At 40.6% G+C, this 24,114-nt stretch overlaps 1 protein-coding gene across 1 annotated transcript in view; it reads left to right on the forward strand.

Moving 5' to 3' along the window:
• Window positions 1-24,114, forward strand: part of NECAB1 (N-terminal EF-hand calcium binding protein 1) — a 185,123-nt gene that overhangs the window by 31,979 nt on the left and 129,030 nt on the right. Inside the window, exon 3 of the mRNA XM_025433539.3 lies at window positions 1,266-1,374. Within this exon, the coding sequence (XP_025289324.1) occupies window positions 1,266-1,374 (109 nt within the window). The remainder of the gene's footprint in view (window positions 1-1,265; window positions 1,375-24,114) is intronic.

The following is a 24,114-nucleotide window of genomic DNA, read 5'->3' on the forward strand; positions in this document are numbered from 1 at the left end:
GATTGGGATTTGCTGGTAGGGCCCAGGGATTTGCTGGTAGGGCCCAGGAATTTGCATTTTAACTGAACTCTGGATGGTCTGGGGACCATCTTTTGAGGCAAAAAAAAAAAAAAAAAAAGAAGAAGAAGAAGCCCCAAATGGATCTTGAAGATCCAATCCTATTAAATCTTATCAACTTTAACCCAAAGACAAATTCTACTTTGTTCAGTATGGTGTTGTTAGTAGGAACACACAATAGGAGTTTGGTGACTGTAACTTCCTTCCTCCTAGTCCTCTGCTGCCCCCCCCCCTTTTTTTTTTTTTGCTGCCTCTTTGTAAGTGGAGAGGATCATCCCACCACTTAAGTCATCTGGCCACTTACCTGAGACAACTGGCAGACCAGCGTCTTGCACAGAAAGAAGGATGCTTTCCTTTTCCGACATGTCCATCAAGACCCTTAAATTCTCTGCTTCTGTATTTTGAGAGGTCTTTTACTTTCATCTGTTACTAATGTGTTTCTTCCATCTCTGCTTATTCAGATTTACTTGTAGTAGAAAGTCAGGTGCAAAAGTTCCTAAACTCCTCATGCCCCCAAATAGTGGGATCTTTGATTGCCCTAACTCCCCTACATTCCAAAGTGTATCTCTTATTGCACTTACCGTGTGTTAACTGTGTAACATACCTGTGCTTATGTCTACACCTCTTATCTCTTTTTATTAGACTCCCTGATTTGATGGTCATTCACTTTTGTGTCCCACAATAAGTAAAATGCGTTTGTCTTTAAAAAGTGTTCATTTGCTTGAGTAGTGAAGGGATGAAGACGGCTTGTTGGATTATAATAATTCTAAAATCTAAATGTTCGCCTTCATTCAATCAATATACACTTATTAAAAACTACTGCTTATTCTGTAAGCTGCCAGGTCCTGTATATGAGGACCTAAAATGTCTAAATAATTGCCTTTAGGCTCTATTTGGTTGGGTGGATATCTCTTTGGCCTGTTTAGTTAAATGGCTTGTTAAATGTTTGCCTTAGAAATAAATGTTCCCAAACATACTTAAAACCATGTAGACCTAGTCCATAAGGGCGTATACATCTGAAGTCTATGTACTATGGGGGTATATTAAATTATTTCCTTTTTAACACCTTGAATTATTCTTTCTTTTTAAATAAATGTATATCCATACACAAGTAAGCCTGCATAAGCACTTGGGTGGTTTTTAAAAATTTTGTCAAAATACAAATTTGAAATGATTTGCTTCTCTTCTGTCTTTTCCTACCATTTCAGATGATGGAAAATTGTCCTTTGAAGAATTCAAAGCATACTTTGCAGATGGTGTTCTGAGTGGAGAAGAATTACATGAACTCTTCCATACCATTGATACACATAATACCAAGTAAGGAACTTTTCTATTGGGTTCTGTAAACGATGTAGAAAAGGTGTGAACAAGCACACACTTGATGGAGAGAATGAGAAAATACGTAGAGGGCATGTTTTGTAATGTTTGATTCTCTGTGGTTAATTTTGAGACACCCCCTTTTGAGTAATTGCAATACTCCGAAAAGCTGAGTATTGAATTGCAAAACAGTGATCTTCTGTTGGGAGCCCTTTTAAGGTAGCCATAGGGTATGCAGAATGTAAAATAAAAACAGAGATTATAAATAATTCTAATTCTATCGTTAAGAAGAAAGTAGAATTTTACCTCGTTTCTTAGGTTTCATCTCCATTTTCCTCATCTAAGAATTGTCCTTAGGCCATTCTTCTATTAGTGCAGTAAAATGTGGAGCTGCAGTGATTATCTGGACAATTCAGATGTGCTTAACTCTAAGTCCCTGTTACCTGAGACATGCAGGTAATTCAGGACACGGAATTTTTTTTTTTCTATTATAATCAATGAATACAGTGATCTATTTTATTTATTTTGCATATATAAGTCTTTGCATTGGTAGAACGTTGTTCAAGTTTCTATTTATATTCTTACTATACTTAAAAATGTAAAATAATGAGGAATTGAGGATATAGAACAACAGAAATGTGCTGTTTGGTTTGGGTAATTGAACCAAATCCCATTATCTGTAACAGTCGTGATTACAGGATTCTAATGTGGAAGATGTGTCATTTCGGTCACGCGGGAAGACCCATCAGCGTGTCTGCTACTTGAACAATCACTGTCTTGCTTTAGGCAAAGCGTTGACATGGTTCCAGGCAGTGAGCCAGCTTGCCAAGAAAATGCGCTCGGACTACATCTAAGCACAGACTTTTTTTGTGGCAACCTAGTAAGAAAAGTTTAAGGATTAAATTCGCTTTCCCCAAGCAGCTGCAAATTTGTTAAATAATCAATCTGTAAATTTCTTGACTTCTGTTGGAATTTCAAATTCCCTATGAAATGGCTTAAGTGTTTTGTTGTCAGAAAAGGTGTTAGCTGATAACTGTGTCAGAAGCTCCATTCCCTTCAACAGATCTGAGTCCCTCCTAGCTATGTATGGGTGGTGTGACAGGGAACCAGCTTATAATTTACGGGACGTAGACCCCACTAACTGATCATTTCTTTTTTTATTTTGACGATTTTATTTATTTATTTACTTATTTATTTATTTATTTATTTATTTATTTATTTATGAGAGACCCAGAGAGAGAGAGATGCAGAGACCCAGGCAGAGGGAGAAGTAAGCTCCCTGTGGGGTGCCTTTGGCTCAGGGCATGACCCTGGGGTCCTGGGATCGAGTCCCGCATCCGGCTCCCTGTGAGGAGCCTGCTTCTCCTTCTGACCATGTATCTGCCTCTCTCTCTTTCTCTCTCTGGGTCTCTCATCAATCAATCAATAAAATAAATAAAATCTTAAAAAAAAAGAAAATATCATAGATACTGTGACTGAGGTATGTTCACGCACCTTGGGATCACACAGTGGGACAAGGAAATTTTTAGCCTAGTTTGGCAGCCTCCAGGACTGTTCTTAGCATTAGGGAGTCTGGAGCTGAGTCTTTATGGGAGAGCAGAAACTAGGTAGGTAAAAAAAGGGATGGGGGGACATATATTCCAGTGGAGGAAAAAGCATAAGTAAAGGCCCGGATGGTCAAGCTGGTTGGGAGGGACAAGTATTTTCATGTTACCAAAGTGTCAGTTGTAAGGCTGAGAGCAGGAGGAGAAAAATCTGGGAAGGGAAGAATGGGCCAGACAGGAAGGAATTGGCACTCTTGAGATGCGAGAGTGCTTCAGATTTAAACTGCAGGCCGGGAAATGCTGTTCAAGCACTTAAGCCAGGGAGAAACGTCCTTATAGGTCACTGTGGCTCCACTGATGGACAGAGCTAAGGGGGTAAAGGTGGAGAAAGACCACAGATGTTAGCTGAAGTCTTAAATGACTGCTAGGAATGATGTTTATGCATGGAAGAAAGGAAGAAAGGAAGCCGTGTGAGCCGGTCTGAGAAATGATAACCTAAGTGAAAAAACGAGCAGAGGCTCCACTTGTGGCTCAGTTGTTGGAAGTTGAGATGCTAATACTCCATTATGTATGCTGATTATTTCTTCCTCATTACAGTTATTATTAGAGTTTTAACAATATCCGGACTGGAACAATTATTGAGAATCACAGTTGCAAAATTAGGCCTCACAGAGATTTTTCGAAGCACATTTACTCCTATTAGTGAAAAGTAAAGTGTTCGGTAGACCTTACTGGCCTGATTTGGTATTTTATTTATACATTTATTAGTTGAAATTACTTGGCACGCATTAAGATTATATTAAGTGCTAAAGAAGTATAGGCAGTGATTTATACAGTAAGTCCAAAGGAGTAATTATTTCAACCAGTTACTCTCACATACGCATTCGTAAAAGCACTTTAAGTGTTTTCTGGTAACTGTTTTATGATAATGGTGCTCAAACTAATTTGGAGCTGAAATATATTAGAGACTTCTGAATTGTATTAGTGAAATTCCTTTTTTTTTTCTTTTAAAAAAGAATGTCAGTGTCAGGCTTTGATTTTTTAAGGAGATTAATTCGAACATTGACACAAATTTCGGAGCTACACTTCAAGCAAATGATAACTTTTGTCTTCGCGTGATCCAAGTTTTAATTAGTTTAGTGATTATATTATATATGCCATATATTCTTTCCCCTTCCACATAATTTCTAAGAAAATATGTTCTCATATTGCCAACTAGTCAGATTTGCTCAAGGATACATCTGGCCTGAGGATGGGCTGGATCATGTCACGCAGACTCATGGTCTCATATTTATGGTGAACCATGAGATTCAGATACCATGAGTGTGTGCTGCTGAGGCCCCGAGGGATGCCTGGTTCCTGCCCCCCTCCCGTCTGGTGGTTTAACTTCCTCTTGGAGGTCCATTAAGTCACTGTCTACTTAATGCACTGCATTTTCTTGAGCTGATTTGAGTAAGATTCCATCCCATGCAAAAGCATATTCTAAGATCATATTAGCTCATTCCTGCCATCTATGGAAATCCATCGTTTTGCTATAAATATTATATTTGCCATGTTTGAAAAGTGACATATCCACTCTGCAAATATTTGGAAAGAAAGAAGGAAAATATTGAGAACCTATCTTGCTAGCTAAAGTCTCCCTTTTTTTCTCATGAAGAATGTTCTTGAAATATTATGATCAATCATGGAAAGCAAATATTATTTAGAAATGTAATTATAGCTGTTCCTGTAGTACCACATAAGGTATTTTAAATACCAAAATTAAGTAAATTATTCCTTATAAAAATGACATTAAAAAAAAAACCCATCAGGTAAACCTATAGATTTTCAGACCATGTTTTTGTAAGTAGCTTTTAAATAGACAAACTATAAACATAGAGCTGTGCATTGATAAAAATGAAGTTTTAATAAGTAAAAAATAAATATATTGCCCTCTCTACATGCTTTTAGGTAGCAGTTTTTTTTTTTTTTAAGTTTTTTTTTTAATTTTTATTTATTTATGATAGTCACAGAGAGAGAGAGAGAGGCAGAGACACAGGCAGAGGGAGAAGCAGGCTCCATGCACCGGGAGCCTGATGTGGGATTCGATCCTGGGTCTCCAGGATCGCGCCCTGGGCCAAAGGCAGGCGCCAAACCGCTGCGCCACCCAGGGATCCCTAGGTAGCAGTTTTAATTTCCAAATCCAACTCTCCTGGTTTTTCTTCCTTTCCTTTCATTCAGTCATTTCTTTGCTCCTTTATTTTAAAAAATCAATATATGCTTTTAAGAAATTATGTTTAGAGGATCCCATCGCAGGCGGCTTTTAGTGTGCCCTGGAGCCACTTGGACCTTTTCAGTCAGATTTCCTCTCCTGGGTGCAACTATAACCAACAGAAATGAGAACAGATCCAAAGACGTGCAACTTCATAAGAGCTTACACTTTTGAGATACTGCAGAGATTTCTATACATGGATATTACCAAGATTGGAAGTATCTATAGGTCTGAATCATAGGGAATTTTTTTTTAGTGTATTTCAAAATGAAACCATCCACCACACGTCCCTCCGTGTTCAGCAGGGTATCCAGGGACTTGTGGTCACCTTGCCAGCTTGTACAGGTGCAAGCTTAAGCTCAAGATGCGGTATAATCTTGTTCTAATGAGAATTCCACGAATCATCCTAGTTGTTTAATTAGAACATTTTGCCAGAAATTATATTCAGGCCTAATATACACAGCCTGAATATTTCACTCAGAGCAGGGACTAGAAATGACAACACCCTAAATGAAAGTAGGAGAAATCTGAAGGCATCAGAAATCTAAATTCCCATCACCTTTATCCAAACATTAATTTTAAAATTGGCAGAACTTTTCCACCACGTTTGGACATTTAGAAAATTCTCATGAGTTGTTTTTTTTTTTTTTTTTTTCTTGAAGGGTATAATTGATTGAGTGTGGAACAAAAAGCCAGTGTATTTCTGTGGGTGATACTGGGGATATATAGCATAGCAAAGAAAAAGAAGTCCAAAATGTAAGTTTTTTGTCAAGAGGGCAAACTATCATTGAAATTTGTAACTTTCTCAAACTCTAAGGGAAATGCATGCAATCTAATATTACAGAACATTCTGAAAAATGCCATATCCACCCTACTAAGCCTTTCATGATTTCATAGACTTTTGTCAAGCCTCATTTTAACTGTCTAATCTCTGGGTCAAATATGCCTAATCTTTTTTTCTTCTTCTTAAAAAGAAAAAAGAAAGAAAGAAAGAATTGTTAATTTCTCAGTCCTTTGAATTAGCCTTGTTACATCTTTTCCAGCTTCATTAAAGGGTTTCGGACACACATTTTTCTCAAATTTGGTATACATAACTGTCTAAAAAAGAATACACAAAGCGCTTAGCATATAAGTTGGGCAAAGTTCAGCACAGACTAAAATCTACAGCTTGGATAGCTTAAAAATTGAAAGCATCCCATCAGTTAGAGAGCAGGAACAGATAAAGAGGGAGATTAGTAGGTCAAGAGGAAACTTCCATGGTTCGTCAAAAGTGCTCTTACTCATCAGAAAGCCAGCTTGTCTACATTTTATAGTCAGTTAGAGGAACACAGGAATAAATTAACATAATTCCCCGTGGTGTTAACCATAGCACAGGCGGGGGAAAGATCCCCTAGAGACCAAAAAGGATTCTTTCAGTATCCTGCACTTTGGAGCTCCAGATTGTTAAGATAGACCAAATGGTAGAGCAGATGGGAGTTTTGCTCTTAGGTCACAGAGTGAACGCACAGAAAAGCTTCCCAGGGCCTGCAGATGGGGGTGGGGGGAGGGTTTGACTAGAGATGGGCAACTGTCGTCTTCAGGTCGAGTATTCCTCATTCCAGGCTAAAATAATTTTTTTTCAGTGCCGATTACTGGGATTTCACCCAATACTTGTTAAATTACTGAAGCACACCAAAGTGACAGAAATATCACCACCTACTGAAAGAGCATAGTCCATCTTGAGCTAGCTCTAAAAGCTCAAAAATCTCTTTCGTAGGCTGAAAATTTCTCTCTCGACTTCCACTTATTTTTCTTAGTTCTGTTCCTTAGGGGCATGCAGAAGACAAATATTTTATGACAAGTCTTTCTAATATTTGAGGACAGTTTTATGCACCAATGATGAAATAAAATCCCATAATAATTGGAGAGTAATGATAGCAGAGGGTTTATTCCAGATGGCAGGATTTGGTTCCTTCTGAAACAGAAGGTGGTTCATCCTGTATTTGTGCATGACAGTGAAATGCTAAAGCCTGATGAGTTGGTTGATGCAGCCACTTTCTCCCTTGAATTATTCATCACAAAATGTGTAAGTAGACACATTTTGTGGGCAGTAGGAAAAGAAGGCCGTATCAGTACCCCAGGGAGGGTTGGCCAAAGCATATGTGGCGTAGCTTGCACCACGTAGTGACTGGAAAGTTCTTTGTAGTGGGCAAGAGAGATCTTCCTCTTAACACAACCAATCCCATCTTCACCTGGAACTGGAGACTCAGAAAGCAAAACCAAGACCTAAGTGCCTGGAGAACAAGGAGGTCGCAGTCTCAGGTGCTGAGCAAGTATGCCAGGCCCGAGAGGTGCACAGTGAAGAACTTAGAAGAGAGTAAAAGGTGGTGTGGCTGTATCTCAAGATGTCAAGTGAGGGAAGGGAAAATCAAACTCCAGAGTATAATGGGGTAAGATGGGGTGGACGGAGCAGGTGTCCAGAGTTGAGGTTGAGCAGTATAGAATGGGCAAAGGAGCTGTGGCTGCAGAGGGCTCCAAGTATTCCAGCAAGGCCCAAATTGGCCAAGAGCAAATGAGCAGCCAACACAGATGGAGCATTTCTTTCAGCTCTGTGAGCAAGACTTGGCTGTAGCACAATGAGCTACCACCACCTCACACAGGTCACAATGGCTAAAATTAACCACGCCGGAAGCAGCAGATGTTAGTGAGGATGTGGAGAAAGGAGCCCCCTCTCACACTGCTGGTGGGAATGTAAACTGGTGCAGCCGCTCTGGAATATAGTATGGAGGTTCCCCCAGGAAGTTAAAAATGGATCTACCCTATGACCCAGGAATTGCACTACTAGGTATTTATGCAAAGGATGCAAACATAGTAATTTGAAGAGGCCCTGCGCCCCAATGTTTATAGCAGCAGTGTCCACAATAGCCAAACTATGGAAAGAGCCAGATGTCCATCAGGGAATGAATGGATAAAGAAGAGATTGTGTGTGTGTGTGTGTGTGTGTAGAACTAGAACTAGAGTTTTATGCTAAGCAAAAGGAATCAGAGAAAGACAAATACCACATGATTTCATTCATCTGTGAAATTTAAGAAACAAAACAGATGACCAAAGGGGAAGAGAAGGAAAAATAAAATAAGATAAAAGCAGAGAGGGGGGCAAACCATAAGAGACTCTTAACTCTAGGAAACAAACTGAGGGTTGCTGGAGGGGGGGGGTGGGTGGAGGACGGGGTACCTGGGTGACGGGCATGAAGGAGGCCACTTGATGGAATGAGCACTGGGTGTTATGTGCAGCTGACGCATCACTAAATTCTACCCCTAATAATACACTATATGTTAGCTAACTTGCATTTAAGTTTTAAAAAAAATTTTTAAAGACTTAGCTGTAGGCACTGAGCTGTGAGTTGACCGCTGTCCAGGCATTAAGTAACCTCCTTGGCATAACCAGAGAAAGGCCAGGAGGTGTATGCTGTTTTCCAGAGAGAGGCAGGAGTTCTGTTTTCTTGAGTAGATCCTCTTGCTGGATGTCAGGATGGTTACTAGAAGCCCTGGGTTCGTATCGCTACCAGCTTGGTGAGCTCCCAGAGGTTGCTTTCCTTTCCCAATATCCCAGCAGAATTCTGATCTTGACTTACGTTAGCCTGGCTTGGGTTTCATTCACATCTCTGGAAAGTCACTGTTTTCAGGAAAATAGAATGTGAATGAGAACCGGGATGCTATTTTCAGAATTTCAGGATGCTAGAAGCTGGGCAGGCCAAGACCTGTAGGTCACCTGCTGACTTGACCTCAAAGACTTCCCTTTACCCACTCATAGAGGATTATAATTCACTTCCCTAATGGGCCAAGAGGCTTGGTGGGGCTTGAACTCCAGAGAGTTTCTATTGAGTGTGAGGTCATTCGGGACAATCTGGAGTTCTCTCTAATGGAAAAGATGGAAGCTGGAGATCCTGGTTACATGAGCTGTCCGGGGTTCTGGTTCCCTACACCTGCTCCCTTCCTGCCCATCTGATTGTGTCACGTCCCTGTGTTCCTCTGTTCCCTTACTCTAACTCCTACAATCATGCCCGCAGTGCGGTGTCTTTGCTCCTTGTGGTCCTGCCAACCCTCTGTATCTTCAGGAACTGCCCAAATTTAGGCGGGCTCAGTGAGTGACACCTGTTCTTTATTCCCTTAGTCTTGCTCCATAGTTACTCCCACCTAGTTTGGATACTTGGGGCAGTTCTCACTGTGTTATCCTTATTTCTTAAGAATTTAAAGATTAGCACCAAAGATGGCTAAAAGAAACACTATTTGATCATATTTTTTTAAAGATTTTATTTATTTATTCATGAGAGACAGAGAGAGGCAGAGACACAGGCAGAGGGAGAAGCAGGCTCCACGCAGGGAGCCGGATGAGGGACTTGATCCCAGGACCCCAGGGTCATGCCCTGAGCTGAGGGCAGATGCTCAACCACTGAGCCACCCAGGCGTCCCTATGTGATCCTATTCTATACAGGTGCACTTTTGCCACATTTTTAGAGTCTGACAACAGAAGTCTTAACAGTCTTTCTAGACCTCACCCTAATCCATTACCACGTCTCCAGTTATTGATTCCATTTGGCCATTAGCACTAAACCTGCGGCCATCAAATTTACTTATTATTCAGCTATTTTTCAGATGTGCCTTTCACCACAGTCATCTCTGAAACACATTTACTTTCTTTGAGCATCTCTAGCTCCTATGGAGAGAAAAAAGACAGGCTGTTTCCTGAGAGTTCCTTTTAAAATTCTTTACTTTCCCGTGAAGCCTTTTGCTTGACACCACCGCCGCTTCCTCTTAAATCAGGCCATTCTACAATCTGCAGTGTTGATTGAGCTGAGGATTCTTTCCTGGATGAAAAGTGAGGACTCAACAAATCTACTTTATAATTAAGAAGATTAGCATAGTTTGGGGGGATTTATAAAGTTTTAAGGAGATTTTTTTTTTTCCAGATGATGTGGGAAATGGATTAGTTGCGGTTTCTGAGAAAAAAGAGTTGGTCTCAATTTTCTCCGATGGTAGAGAGGCCCAGTTTGTGTCAAGGCAGTTCATATATAATTTCTAAAATTATATTGAGAAAGTGTTTAATTTTTAATTGAATAGAAAAGTACATTTATTGACTGAGCACGTGCCAGGCACTTACTTGCATCGTCTTATTTAATCTTCACAAAAACCAAATAAAAGGGTATCATTCCTCTTCACAGCGTACAGTTAGGCAGTCTGATACAGAACGTTCAGCGACTCACCCAGGGTTACACAGGGACGGTGTGTAAGGGCCCAGGAATCTCATGGCTACCTAAAAACCAAAGTCAACCTCATGGTCAGGCCACTTCAGTAAATTTTCAGATTTTCAGCTATTTATTTTGTCTACCAGAAGTCAAAATATTCCATAGCCAGTCTTAAAAATCACTTTCAGGTATTTTCTTTTTGATGAGAAGGTGGTTCATTCTCTCCAGCAGAATATATTTGGATGTACAGTATAGAGGTAATTGCCTTAATTGCTGCTTTAATCTCTTCCCTTTTTATAATCATTATGTAGGATTTTTACAGTGTGGGAGTCGCCACAATGTAGACATGTTATTCTTTTTCTCTGTGGACATTATTTCCATTCTTTGCACATTCCCCACCCTCCATCCTACCTTTATATTGGGGATTCATCTCCTACTTTTGGACTTAGTTCCCGGCCGCCTTCCATCCCGTCACTGTGCATTTGCCTGATTTTCTCCATTGTTCTTCAGAGCACTCACAGGGTTTTACTGTTTCCTTTAATCATTTGTGTTAAAGGCTTTTGCTTTCAAGCTCTTTCAGATCATCTTATATTTTTAACCTTATCTAGAGAATTCTTTTTTGGTTGTCCTCTCTTCCTCCCAGTAAAGAACGTGAATTCTCTTTTAATTTTTACTGAACTCACTTCCCATCCACCATAATACAATCGCTGGTTGTAAAGTAAAATTGATCACTGCTCAAAATAAAAATTGTCTACGGAGAAACCTAGGTGAATTATTTATTCACAGTATGCAGTATTCTTTCTTCCCTAATGGATCCACCAAATGGTTGAAATCAAGGCAGTAGAATGCTAACCCCAATCTTTTAAAAACACACGATACTTACTTCTTGGATGTTTTCTTCTCTCTTCATCCCCCAGCACACCAACCAATTGTGTCTCCCCCCCCCCCCAGCTCATTTATCTTAGGAATCCATCTAATTCTCCTTATGGTCAGGACCACTACCCAAATGCAAGCTTTCTTTTACAACTGCATTATTCTCAAAACGGTCAGTTTGGTGGTGCATTTAGAATTTTTTTCTCTATGATACCTCCAGGTTTTAGGATTTTTGCAATGAGTATAGATTACAAATAGTCTGATAGTGATTGCTTCCTTTTGAAATGCAATTTTTCCAGAGCAGTCTCTTAAGGAAGATAGTTTGTTCTATAATAAACAATTATATAAATAGCATATACTTACTGTAAAAAGAATTCAAATAATACAGAAATCTTAAGAAAGAACTAAAAATACCTGAAATTTCAGCACCTTGACTTAACTTCCAATAGCATTTGGTTGCCATGCTTCTATTGTGTGCATTGTTTTAATCACAGAAAGCCATTTTCTTGGATTTCTTGCCCTCTCTCAGGATCCACGCCAATCTCACCCCACATGACCAATCTGGACCACCTAAGCTGTGATCTTCTGTATCATTTTCCATATTTAAATAATCATATACACATGATTTCCCTGACCTTTCTTACTAGGTTAGATTTCTCATTTTACTTTCTCCTTATAATGTGTATCTGTTCTCCGAAGCATTCATATAAACTACAATTTTATGTTGTTCAGCGTTGATTTGATTAATGCTCACCTCCCTGGTATAAACTACATGAAGGCAGAGGTCATGACTATTTTGCTTTTCAGCGATTCCCAGACCCAGCACAGTCTCTAGGACATAGTGTGGGCTCATGAGAAGGGATGGTTCCCTGCTTCCCCGTATCTCATGCTGTGCACTTGGCCTGAATAGTCTTGCCCCTCACCTCTACCTCCTAAACTTTTCCAGCCATCAGGGTCTATTCAAAAGTGATGTTGCAATGCAGAAAGAACTCAGCCACTGGTCAAATTTGGGCTTAAATCCCTCCACTTTCTAGCAGTGAGGACTTTTTCTCTGGGTGGTCATTGCTATTTACTGAGCCTTAATTTCATTGGCTGCAAAATGGAGCCCAGGTAAAAACTCATTTTGCAAGGTTTAGCAATAATATGTAAATACCTGTCACAAAATAGTGATCATGATTATTATTATTAAGATGTATTCACTAACCTTTCCTTCTTTCCTGATTATCATCTTCTTTCTTCAAATTTTCTATAATTGCAGTTTATACTTTGACACAATACCATATAATTGTATATCATCTATTATTTTTTGCTGATTGTTTCATGAACATATTAACCTTGTCTCTAAATCTAAATCATGCAATCCTTTGAGGCAAGAATATGGTTTTCTCATCTTTCCAGTAATTGCTACAATACATTCGGTAAGTACTTAGTTGATTGATTGCTATAGGAATGGGATATATTGACTGGATGTAAGAAAAGCATACAATGGCACATTAGGGTTGACTTTTAGAATTTAGGTCCTGGCTGACCGGCCAGGGAAAGGATGATGCTACTAACAGATCCTCTCAGATCAAAAAGGAGAATTGACTCTTTTTGTAGGGGAAAGAATAAATAATGAGTCTGGCTTTGGACTCTCAATTAAACATTGGAAATGTTATTTATCTTTTAAAATAGTTCTCTACTCCCATGAATTAAAAACCATGAAATGTAATTTTAAGATGTAAATATGGATTATTTCTTTAACAGACAAAAAATATGTTCAAAATAAGAATTTTTCTTTGTCCCTGTATATTTAGTAGATCTGTATTTATATATAAACAAAGCTTCCCTGCTTTAAAAGAAGCTCCTACTATATAGAACGTTATATTCTCATTTCTGTTCTTAAAAAGTTTCTTGTGACGCGTCAGTGGCTCAGTCTGTTGAGCTTCGGCCTTTGTCTTGGGTCATGATCTCAGGGTGCTGGAATCAGTCCCCCAGTTGGGCTCCCTGCCCAGTGGGGAGTCTGCTTCTCTCTCTCTCTCCCTCTGCTTATGCTCTCTCTCTCTCTCTCTCTCTGCCTCTCTCAAATAAATGAATAAATAAAAATCTTACAAAAAAGGTTTCTCAGTGGGGAAAAAATAGAATGGGAAGGGCTTTTAGTAGTGAACTCAGACTATATTAGGAAGAAAGCTGAGCATGGGTATCAGCTGAACGTTATTCTTGACTCATTCACTAATGGGCTTAATGGTTTAATTTTGTTTTTAAGTTTTTCTGGGAATCTGTTTTTAATGAACTTTAGATTAAAAACAATGATTCAGAGTAATTAGAAATCTACATGTGGAAAAGCTCAAAGGGATTTTTGTCTTTAATATAGAGTATATTCAGAGAAACATAGTCCAATGAAAAGAGCATAGTATGAATGTATGAAAAATTGTTACCCTCATTCTATTTGAAGAAGTATTCTTTAGGGTGAAGAAGGCAATCTAGATTTCAAAGCCCATGACAGACATCTCTGTCCTTGGTTTATTATTTAAAGTCTTTGACATAAGTTTTCTTGACTAGTAACATGAATCCCTGGAAATTTAATAAAATTGTTATGGATATTACATATTTTAATTTTGGTGGGAAGAGCAGAGAGGTGGCTGTGATACACTGTATCAGACACTCAGTGTTGTGGCCAGAACAGCAAAGAACCAGCATGTGAGACCCACTTTTCCTCTTAACTTCTAAATCAGGCCCGTAGCCTTTTAGGAATAATTTTTTAAAGATTTTATGTAAGTATGTATGTATATATTAGAGAGAGAGAGAGAGAGAGAGAGAGAGAAAGTGCAAGTAGAGGAGGAGCAGAGGGAGAGGGACAAGCAGACTCAGCGCTGAGTGCAGAGCCCATCGTTGGGGACGATCCCATGACTCTGAGAGTAAGACCTGAGCCAAAATCAAGAGTTGGAGGCTCAACCGACTGAGATATCCAGGTGCCCCTGAATAGTTTTATATCAACCCTGATTTAGCAAAAAAAAACAAAAAACAAAAAAAGACAAAACAAAACAAAACAAAACTCAAATATGGAAAGAGGTTACCCCAAAAACCCACTGAAAGTTCTTTGGAATTCCAAGGAAGAGAATCCTAGCGATTAGGAAGAGAAGGAGGCTAATAAATTGAACTTTGAAGGGTCTAAAAGTCTGTCTGGCCATACCAACTGAACTTACCATTCTTTTTGTTTGTTTGTTTTTTAAAGATTTAATTTATTCATGAGAGACACAGAGAGAGAGAGAGAGAGAGAGAGAGGCAGAGATACAGGCAGAAGGAGAAGCAGGCTCCACGCAGGGAGCCCGATGTGGGACTTGATCCCGGGTCTCCAGGATCACACCCTGGGCCGAAGGCAGATGCTCAACCCCTGAGCCCCCCAGGCACCCCTGAACTTACCATTCTTCTAACAAAGTGTTAGTGTTTACTGTGTGCCAGATATTGTGCGAGGTACTTAGGACATGGTGGTGAACGAGAGATTTATAGTTTAGCCGAGGAAGTAGAAAAGTGGTAACTTGATTAATTATGACAGGGAGATAGAAACTGTTTTGGAGTTAGGGGTTGAGCTGACCTAGTGGAAAGGGGTCAGCCAGGACCTCTTGAAAGTGACTTTTAAGTGAATGTTGAGCTACTATCAGGAAGAGGTGTGGATATGAGTGGGGATGGAGATGAGAGAAGTTTCTAGCCGAAGAGAATGGCATATGGGGAAGCTTTGGGTAAGAGAGAGTGGCATATTGGGCATCTTGGAAGACATGCAGTCAGCCCAAATCACTGTGTTCAGGAGGGTGCTGGAGAGAGGGACCAGAGAGACAGACAGAGCCACTTATGAAAGGCTTGTTAGCCAGTGGGGCATCTGGGTTTCTACCCTCAGGTCGCTGTGGAGCCGTCAAGGGGTCTTCAACATGGAAGTGACCACACTAGGTTTCTGGTTTAGAAAGATGGATCTCCCCAAAACGAAGAGGATTGATAAAAGGTGACAAGTCTGGAGACAGAAAGACCAATTAGGAGGCTGCTTCAGCGATCCTTGAAAATAATGTTTATCTGAATCATCATTTTAAAAAAATAGTCTTTCTGAGTAGGTTTAAATTTTTCTGATCTGGAAAGATATTGAATGATCAATACTCTGATAATGCAGAGCAATAATACTAGCTAACTTTTATGTGCCAGTTTTAAGTATGTTCCATCATTAACTTATTTAATCTTTACCAAAAGACACCTACGAGTGAGCCTGTTTTGCATGAGGAGGCAGGAACACGGAGAGATTTAGTAATTTTCCCAAAATCACACAGAGAGTGTGAGGTAAGCCTGGGCAGTCTGGCTCTTAGCCATTACTCTATACAGTGTCCTGTTAAATCAATCTCTTTTTAAGAAAATATTTTATTTATTTATTTGAGAGAGAGAGAGAGAGACCACAAGTCAGGGGAGGGGCAGAGGGAGAAGCAGGCTCCCCGCTGAGCACAGAGCCTGATGCAGGGTTCGATCCCAGGACCCCGGGATCATGACCTGAGCCAAAGGCAGATGCTCATCCACTGAGCCACCCAGAGGTGCCCCTAAATCAGTCTTTATGTACTCCCCTGATGTCTGGCAGAGTGGTAATCCTCACGCTGTTTCTGAAGGCATTGGCCAAGCAAACTTTTCAGTGTTTTGTTCAACTTGGGTTAGTCGTACTTGTAATTGCAGAACTGCACGAAGCACAGAGTCCTTGCTCATTGCTGCCTCCTGGGTTCAGGCCGGAGGGTGGGGGTGGGGGGGGAGACGATGGTGGCTGGGAAGCTGTCCCATTCATTTCATTCTGGGCACACTGTCTTAACTCTTCTGTGAGGGCTATTGCTAGTGTCTGTGGCAGGGGCTCTGGTGTCCTCAATTAATAGAAATCTGATATTTCAAGAGGTGTTACTGTGGAAGAACAAAAATAGCTGTGACGAAGCTGTCAATTTAGTGACCAAGTAGTTGGAAGTAGTTGATTGGACGATGTGCGTAGAAACGAACTATCTTGGGCTCTCTAGAGAGCCCTTGGAGATTAAACTCTCCCTCTCTGAAGAGTTCACCTTAGAAATGTGAACTCCAGTTGACAGGAATTGCTTTTTTCCTAATCATGTCGTTGGCAGGCAACAGGAGCTTGGAAAATGGACTTCCTTTGAAAAAAGAGATGGGCACAGTCTAGAGACAGATGAGGGTCAAAAGGACCTTGACTTCAGTAATAACAGGAGAATATTGGAGCTGCTTGAATCTCTGGGTATCATCTGGGAAAGGGAGTTAGGAAATGCCGTCGCCAACTGGAAGGTATTATGCTGAGCGAAATAACTCAATCAGAGAAAGAATTATATGATTTCACCTGTATGTGGGATTTCAGAAACAAAATGGAGGATCATAAGGGAAGGGAGGGAAAAATAAAATAGGCCAATATCAGAGAGGAAGAAAAGCCATAAGAGACTCCTTTTTTTAAAAAAAATTTTATTAAATAAATAAATAAATAAATAATTTATTCATGAGAGACACAGAGAGAGGGGGTGGGTGGTGCAGAGGCATAGGCAGAGGAAGAAGCAGGCTCCCTGCAGGGAGCCCGATGCAGGACTCGATCCCAGGACCCCGGGATCACACTCTGAGCCAAAGGCAGACGCTCAACCACTGAGCCACCCAGGCGTCCCACCATGAGAAACTCCTACCTCTAGGAAACAAATAGAGGGTCCCTGGAGGGGAGGGGGGTGTGGAGAGGGGTAACCAAGTGGTGGTCATCATGAGGGCACGTGATGTGATGAGCACTGGGTGTTGTATGCCACTGATGCATCACTGAGCTCTGCCTCTGAAACTAATACGACAATATATGGTCATTAATTATGTAAACTAATAACACAGTATGTGTTAATAATACAATAGATGTTAGTTAATTGAGTTTAAATAAAATAAAAATAGAAAAAAGATAAAGAAATGCCATCCCCATTAGGGACTCCACCTCCCTGCTCTCCTAATGGTTTCCCAGCAGTGAAAGGGACTTAGAGACTTGTGCCTAAGGACAGCGAGGAAAGGGGGGATGGGATATATGGGGTCTGGCTTAAGGGAAAAGGGCCTCCTGTGGCAGCTCGGAATGAAAGGAGGACAGTTTGGATCCTGGAAGGAATTACCGGAGGAGAGGGGACACAGAGGTGGCTCAGGCCAGAGAGGTCATGATAGCCAGGACCCCGTGCAGTGCAAAGGTAGACTCTGGAACATTCTTCAGGTGGGTCACAGGGAGCCTCCTAAAAAGGCGACCTACTTGTCCTTGGGCCCGAAGTTGTATCCGGTGCCAGTGTACATGCTGAACAAGTAGATGCAGAGGTACTGTGTTCTGAATTTTTCCATTGTTTCTCATCCCTTCAGGACAAGTGCTGGGTGGCTGGGTGGGAGGGAGGGTTGGTGAAGCTGCAGCTCTCATCGCAGAAGCTGTGTGCAGACCAGACTCGTCAGCGGGCTCTCGAGGGCCTGGCTGTGTGGGTGGGCTTCCTGGTGGCTGTTTGCTGTTTGTTTTACGTGGGCTGGAACATCTTGTCTGCTAGAGCTCTTTGCTCCTCAGAGGAGTCCTGGGCTGTCTAGCTCTGCACTGAGCACGACTAGAGCTGTTCACCACACTTCCAGGCTTTTCCAACGTAGGACTTTTTCTGCAGAGCTGCAGTGTCAAGACAGTGCTGACACTGAGATGGCCAGACCATCTTTCCTGTATTGTTTTTCTCAGTGAATCTTGGTACATCACCCATGATTCTTACGGTGTGTGTTTAAGAGCCTTGTGACTATTGCCAAGGCCTTGCGGGACATGATTGTAGGTGCTGGAGAAGTGGCCTTAGAACGTGGCAAATGAGGATAGGCAGAAACGTGGAAGGTCACCTCTCTCGTGTCCCTTCCAGAATCATTCCTTTTGGTTGAATGCATGGATTGCTCCTGGTTTTCCTTCCCTCTTCATCTCCAAGAGAGTTCTAAGTAGCGCTTGCCCTAGCAAAGGAAGGAGGGAAGACTCTTTTTAGGTTTCCTCTTGTTCTTTTTCTTTGCAATTTCCGAAAACAGCTGTGGTTCACAGGGTCACAAGGGGGAAACTCTTTCATATTTTTTTTAGCGTGTAGCAGAAAAATGAACTTCGTTGGCCGCATTGCCTGTTATTAGAACTGGTTCATGCTCTCCCACCGGAAGAGTGAGACACGCTATGGGACGGGACCCCTCGGATAGTTCCAACGCTGGACTCAGATTTGTTTCATCTCACTCATACAGATACGTACCAAGCACTGGCTATGGGCTGGAAACTGTGGAAATTCAAAGTCTAGCGTCATTTTTAGACAGAAGTACTTCCTTCTGAGCAGGATGTTTCCTCTTATAGTTTTTGATCACTGACAGTGTATCAAGGAAGAGGAAAAACCAAGCTTCTTCAGGGAAATCTGGGTCTATAACTCTTTCATCTTTCATTTGAGGAAACCGAGTTCAAAGAAGATAGAGCAATTTCTCAAAATTATGACTGTGTCAGCCTGGGCTAGAACCCATGACTCCGGAACCCATCCCTACCTCTACTTTCTATTCTGTGCTGCTTCCTGACTTCCAGGTATATCAGACCAGAAACTCAGGTGGGAAGGAGATGGGATATGTCACTTTTCTTTTTTTCCCTGTAAGTCAGCGTAATTTCTATTTCGAGCCTCCTATTCTGCTGGGTGGTGGAAATGGAATCAGTTGCAGTCAATGGAGGGTCATTCTCCTCTGTTCCTGGTGGTTGTGTATTCCTGGTGCAAAATCACGGGAGAAGAGGGGCACGTGTTTGTCCCTGTGTTCAGCTCTCGGGGATGTATCTGCAGTGGTGTCTTCTTCCTGCGTGATCTTTGGTCAGGAGTTCGGTTCAGAATCTCCCTCTGCACATTCCCTTATTCCCAGCCCCTTAGCACTTTTCATGTCTCTCAGCTCCCGGGGCCACATCTCTACTGCTCTCAGAGCCTGATGATCCCTGTATTGTTCCCAAACCGGTCTCTATAGAGGTAGGCAGTTTTGTGAAGCTGTCGCAGGTCCTGCCCGGACACCCCACGCCCACCCCCCATAGATCTGCTGCTCCCATCATGCCAACCTAGAGGAAAACCAGTCTTTCTACCTGGGGATGAGTCACAGAGCCTCCCTGTTGTCCGATCTCACACTTCTTTACGGTCCTCCCACCGAAACACCACTTCCACTACAGACTTGGCCTTGAAGGGAAGACAGGGTAAATGACCTTTGGGAAGATAACACATGAATCTCAGTTCTTTCCATTTTCCCCTCTTCTAGGGAACTTGTATCTAGTTGAGGGGTAGGGAGGCTTAGCTGTTACCGAGTCATATTCTTCTAAATCTTTTTTCTTACCTGGGTCAAAAGTCAAGAATCCAACCCTTGGTATGCGTCAGGGTTCTCCAGAGAGTCAATAGGATATATTTTTATATAGAAAGAAGTTATTTTAAAGAATTGGCTCATGTAATTTTGGAGACCAAAGAGTCCCAATCTGCAGGGTGGGCTGGCAGGCTGGAGAGCTTGAAGGAGCAAGTATTGCAGCTCAAGTTTAAAAGCCATCTGCTCGAGAGTTTTGTCTTGCTTGAGGGAGATCGATCTTTTTCTATCCATGTCTTTGTATGACCATGGCCCACCTACGTTATGAAGGACAGGCTGTTTTACTCTCACAGATCACTGGTGTAAATGTTAATCTCATCCAAAAACACTTTCACAGAAACATCCAGCATAATTTTGACCGCATATCTGGGCACTGTGGCCCAACCAAGCTGACATGTAAAATTAATTATCACACTCCTCTCTTGTTTGTGGTCTATCTTGTCTTTGGTTCTCTAAGAAAGTAGTAACCTATTCAGTAGTAACCTATTCAGTAGAAGGAAATAATAACAGATGTTGTGGGCATAAAAGCAGACGGGAAGACTTTGATTCATTCTTTGAAAATACGTACCATGCGTAATTATAGTACTTATATACTTATTTTGAACTATTATTAATTAGAGCTTTTCAATATGCTGTTTTATTAGTACACTTTCAGTTTCACAGGTGTTTATCTTTGGTCTCCCCCCGCCCTCCAAAAAAACCCAAAAGTTTCTCCAAAGCAGGCACTGGTTCATTTCCCATTGACTATAGTATTTTGTACAAATAGTAAATTCCATTAATCGAAAAAATTTATGAGCCATAGGTACGTATTTATACATTTATTTATTTAAGTAAAACCTTAAGCAGTTTTCAAGTGATATTTGTTGCAAAGAAAACATTTGAAGTATAACTGCTTTCACTTCACTTGATGTCTTTTTGATTATCTTGAGACCTTGCAATTTTTTCATCTTTATGGAAAATCAGAAAACACTGGTAAGTGGTAAAAATTAAGAGCAAAATTTCCAAAGTGAGCAATTTTTTTTTTCTCCAAATAGCGTGGTCGTTTTTCTTCTTTGAGTGTCATCTATGTTCCTAATTTTTGAAGTAGATTTTCCCTGAATAATTTTTAAAAGCCCACAAAGTAATGCTTATATCTTCTTTTGAGTTGCCGGGAGACCACAGGGTTTTCTAGAATGAAGTGCCACCTGGTACATCCTAAATTCTGTGAAGCAGAGCTTAAGCTGGGCTGAGTGAACAAAAAGTGACATCTCCTTAATTACCACAAAATGATACCTAGGTACTTTCATGCCAGCTTTAAGGTAACACTGAACATAGTGTTACGATTGTGTTTGATTTTAATGCCACTTACATAAGGTAACCTTTCAGACCTGGAATGACTCCACCAGTGTTGCCAACTTACCTTTAATAGGTATCCTTTGGGTGCACATGTCTTCAGTATGACCACATTTGGCCACTGGTATCTAATGCTTTCCTAGGCTTGTTATTGCAATATAACTTTTGGTTTAACACTGAAATTGCAGGAGTAATTATTTCACTTACCCTTGATGCTTCACAAAGAAAGAAAATAACAGACATCTTATTGTCATCAAAATGGAAACTGCAGTAATTATGTCATAATAGATTTAAATCTGTGATGAACTTTGCTTGATCTCTGTTGAGATGGAACTGTGATCGTTCTAGAAGCCTCAAAGAATACTTTAAATAAATGTTTTATGGGTTGCTTATTGTAAGAGACTATCTGTGACTGGTCTTCAGTCTTTTATAGCAAACGATTTAGGACAGAGAATTTAGCTTTAAGTATCTTTGATAATGAGAATGCGTCAATCAAAAATCAAGTATTTTTTTCAGTCGATGCTATTATCTACTTATTTGTTTATTCCAGTTATTTAGTGAGTGCTTACTGTATGCTAAACCGTCCAGACTAGAATTGACATATAGTTTATTTATTTTGGGGGTGGGGAGAAGGAGGGGCAGAAAGAGAGGGAGAGAGAGTATCTCAAACAGGCTCCATGTCCAGCACAGAGCCCGACACAGAGCTCAATCTCAGGACCCTGAGACCATGACCTGAGCTGAAATCAAGAGTCAGACGTTTAACTGACTGAGCTGCCCAGGTGCCCTGTAGAGTTTAAAATAATAGAAGGATTTAGATTTCTGAATATTATTTTTATGACAGATTAAAAAACAGATTTTATTTATTTTTTTCAGTATTATCTGTAATAAAGCAATAAAGATAAGAAGATAAGATAAAGAAGGTAAATCATGTAAAGATTATTTGTCATGCATACAGAGAGCTGATAGGTAACGTAACACCATGCAAATCACGAATAGTTTAATAAAACTATTAACAAAACAACCATAGTTGATCATTGTATGTAGTTATAATTTCCATTTTTGTAACAAAATTATTTGCTTTTGAACTCTCCAAAGCCAGAGGAGAAAGGACCAGAATGGATTTTGGTTTAGAATTAATTTAATATGCCAAAAATTTTAAGAGGAGAGTATGACCTGTCAAGCAGAGTAGTCCTCAATTTACTTCAAATCATTTGAATTTTCTCTTCTAGATGTCAGAAAGGAATGGAGAGAGGAAGATCAAAGATGGACAGGCAGAAAGGAGAAACTAGAGAGATAGAAAAAAAGTAAATAAGATGTGATAGGAAAAGACAGTTTAATTACCTTTTTGATTTTAAGGCTTGTTTTCTTGAATGCAAAACTTAACTCCACATGATTGATGAAGTTGCTCTGGAAGGGGAAAAATATCTTCTCTAATAGTAATGCTCCTTGATGCTCATTTCAATAAAATGAAAATGGCCAAAAAAAAAAAAAAGAAAATGGCCCTGTTCACCAAGCAGCACATTTCGCCAAACATGTCATATAAGGAATCAGTAAAATTAGTAGAGAAACACTAAGGCTTGAAGGGACCCTGTGTGATGTCACAGAGGCTGGGTACTGGTGGACTGGAACGGATCGTGAACCGTGGAGAGAAGATAAATCATGTGAGGATTATTTGTCATGCATACAGAGAGCTGGTAGGTAATGTAACACCCTGCAAATCACGAAGTACACTTTATTGGACAGCTTGGAGGAAGGACCCCTGCCATTAGGGAGCAGGAGATCTAAGATTTGAGTACTCTAATATTATTAGTAGGGGTCGGGTCTCTTTATTTCCATTGAAATCATTGAATTCCCGTTAGGGGGGCACCTGGGTGGCTCGTTCAGTTAAGCATCTGACTCTTGATTTGGGCTCAGGTCATGATCTCAGGGTGGTGGGAGGTGGAATGAAGCCCCCCATTGGGCTCTACGCTCGCCTGGGAGTCTGCTGGAGATTCCCTCTCTCCCTCCTCCTCCCTCTGCCCCTCCCCCTGCTCGTACTCTCTCAAATAAGTAAATAATTCCTTAAAAATAAATAAATAAATAAATAAATTCCCATTTGGTTTTTGATTGTGTTTATTTCTTTACGTCCTCAGGACACAGGATTCAGTGTCACTTTCACTGAAATAAGTTAAAATGAACTAATATGGTTTGTTGTTTCCAGTTTTCTTGCAGGAGGAGGGGGTGTTTGTGGAGAAATGCATCAGCAAAGTCTCTGCTTGATAACCCTACATGCTCACTCATTGTGGGCAAATATCTGATTTGACCATATATGAATGTCTGTCAGGAGGAGGGCAAGCTACCATCTGCCATGATCCTACTGAGCACAAAGCACTGTTCTAAACATTTTATGCTGTTACCTTCTTTTAAATTACCACCATCTATCATGGTGACGAAAAATTCAGTGACTTACCCAAGGCCATACAACTTGCAAAGAGTGGATCAGGGAGTCAAACCAGAACTTTGTGTCTTTAAGTTTGAATTTTCTTATCATGTGTCTCCCCATTCATCCCCAACTTAGCTATGCCCATTTTAAATAGAAGAAGCTGAGGCGATCGATTGATTTGCCTATAGCAGCTCACTGATACATCTTAGAGTAATTATTTTTTAGCTTTTTTGGGGGAGGGGATACAAATTTAAATCCATACTCAGTTTTATCTTCTCAGTTCCATCCTTATAAAAAGACCTTAAAAAACTAGTATTCAGGGTGCCTGGCTGGCTCAGTTGGTAGAGCATGTGACTCTTGATCTCAGGGTCATGAGGTCAAGCCCCATATTGGGCATGTAGCCTACTTTAAAAAAAAAAATAAAATAAAAAATTTAAAAACCCTTATTTTTTTTAAGATTTTATTTATTCATGAGAGACACAGAGAGAGGCAGATACACAAGCAGAGGGAAAAGCAGGCTCCCCTGCAGGGAGCCCGATGTGGGACTCCATCCTGGGACTGTGAGATCATGACCTGAGCCGAAGGCAGACGCTCAACCACTGAGCCACCCACCCTAAAAAACCCTGATTTAAATATATATATATAAAGAAGAGAAAAAGGAAACTAGTGTTCACCCAGTTGAAATAAAGCTCACAATTTTTCTCTAATGATAAGCTTATGTTTAATAGTT

This window comes from Canis lupus, chromosome 29 (assembly GCF_003254725.2).
Source record: "Canis lupus dingo isolate Sandy chromosome 29, ASM325472v2, whole genome shotgun sequence".
Lineage (NCBI taxonomy): Eukaryota > Metazoa > Chordata > Mammalia > Carnivora > Canidae > Canis > Canis lupus.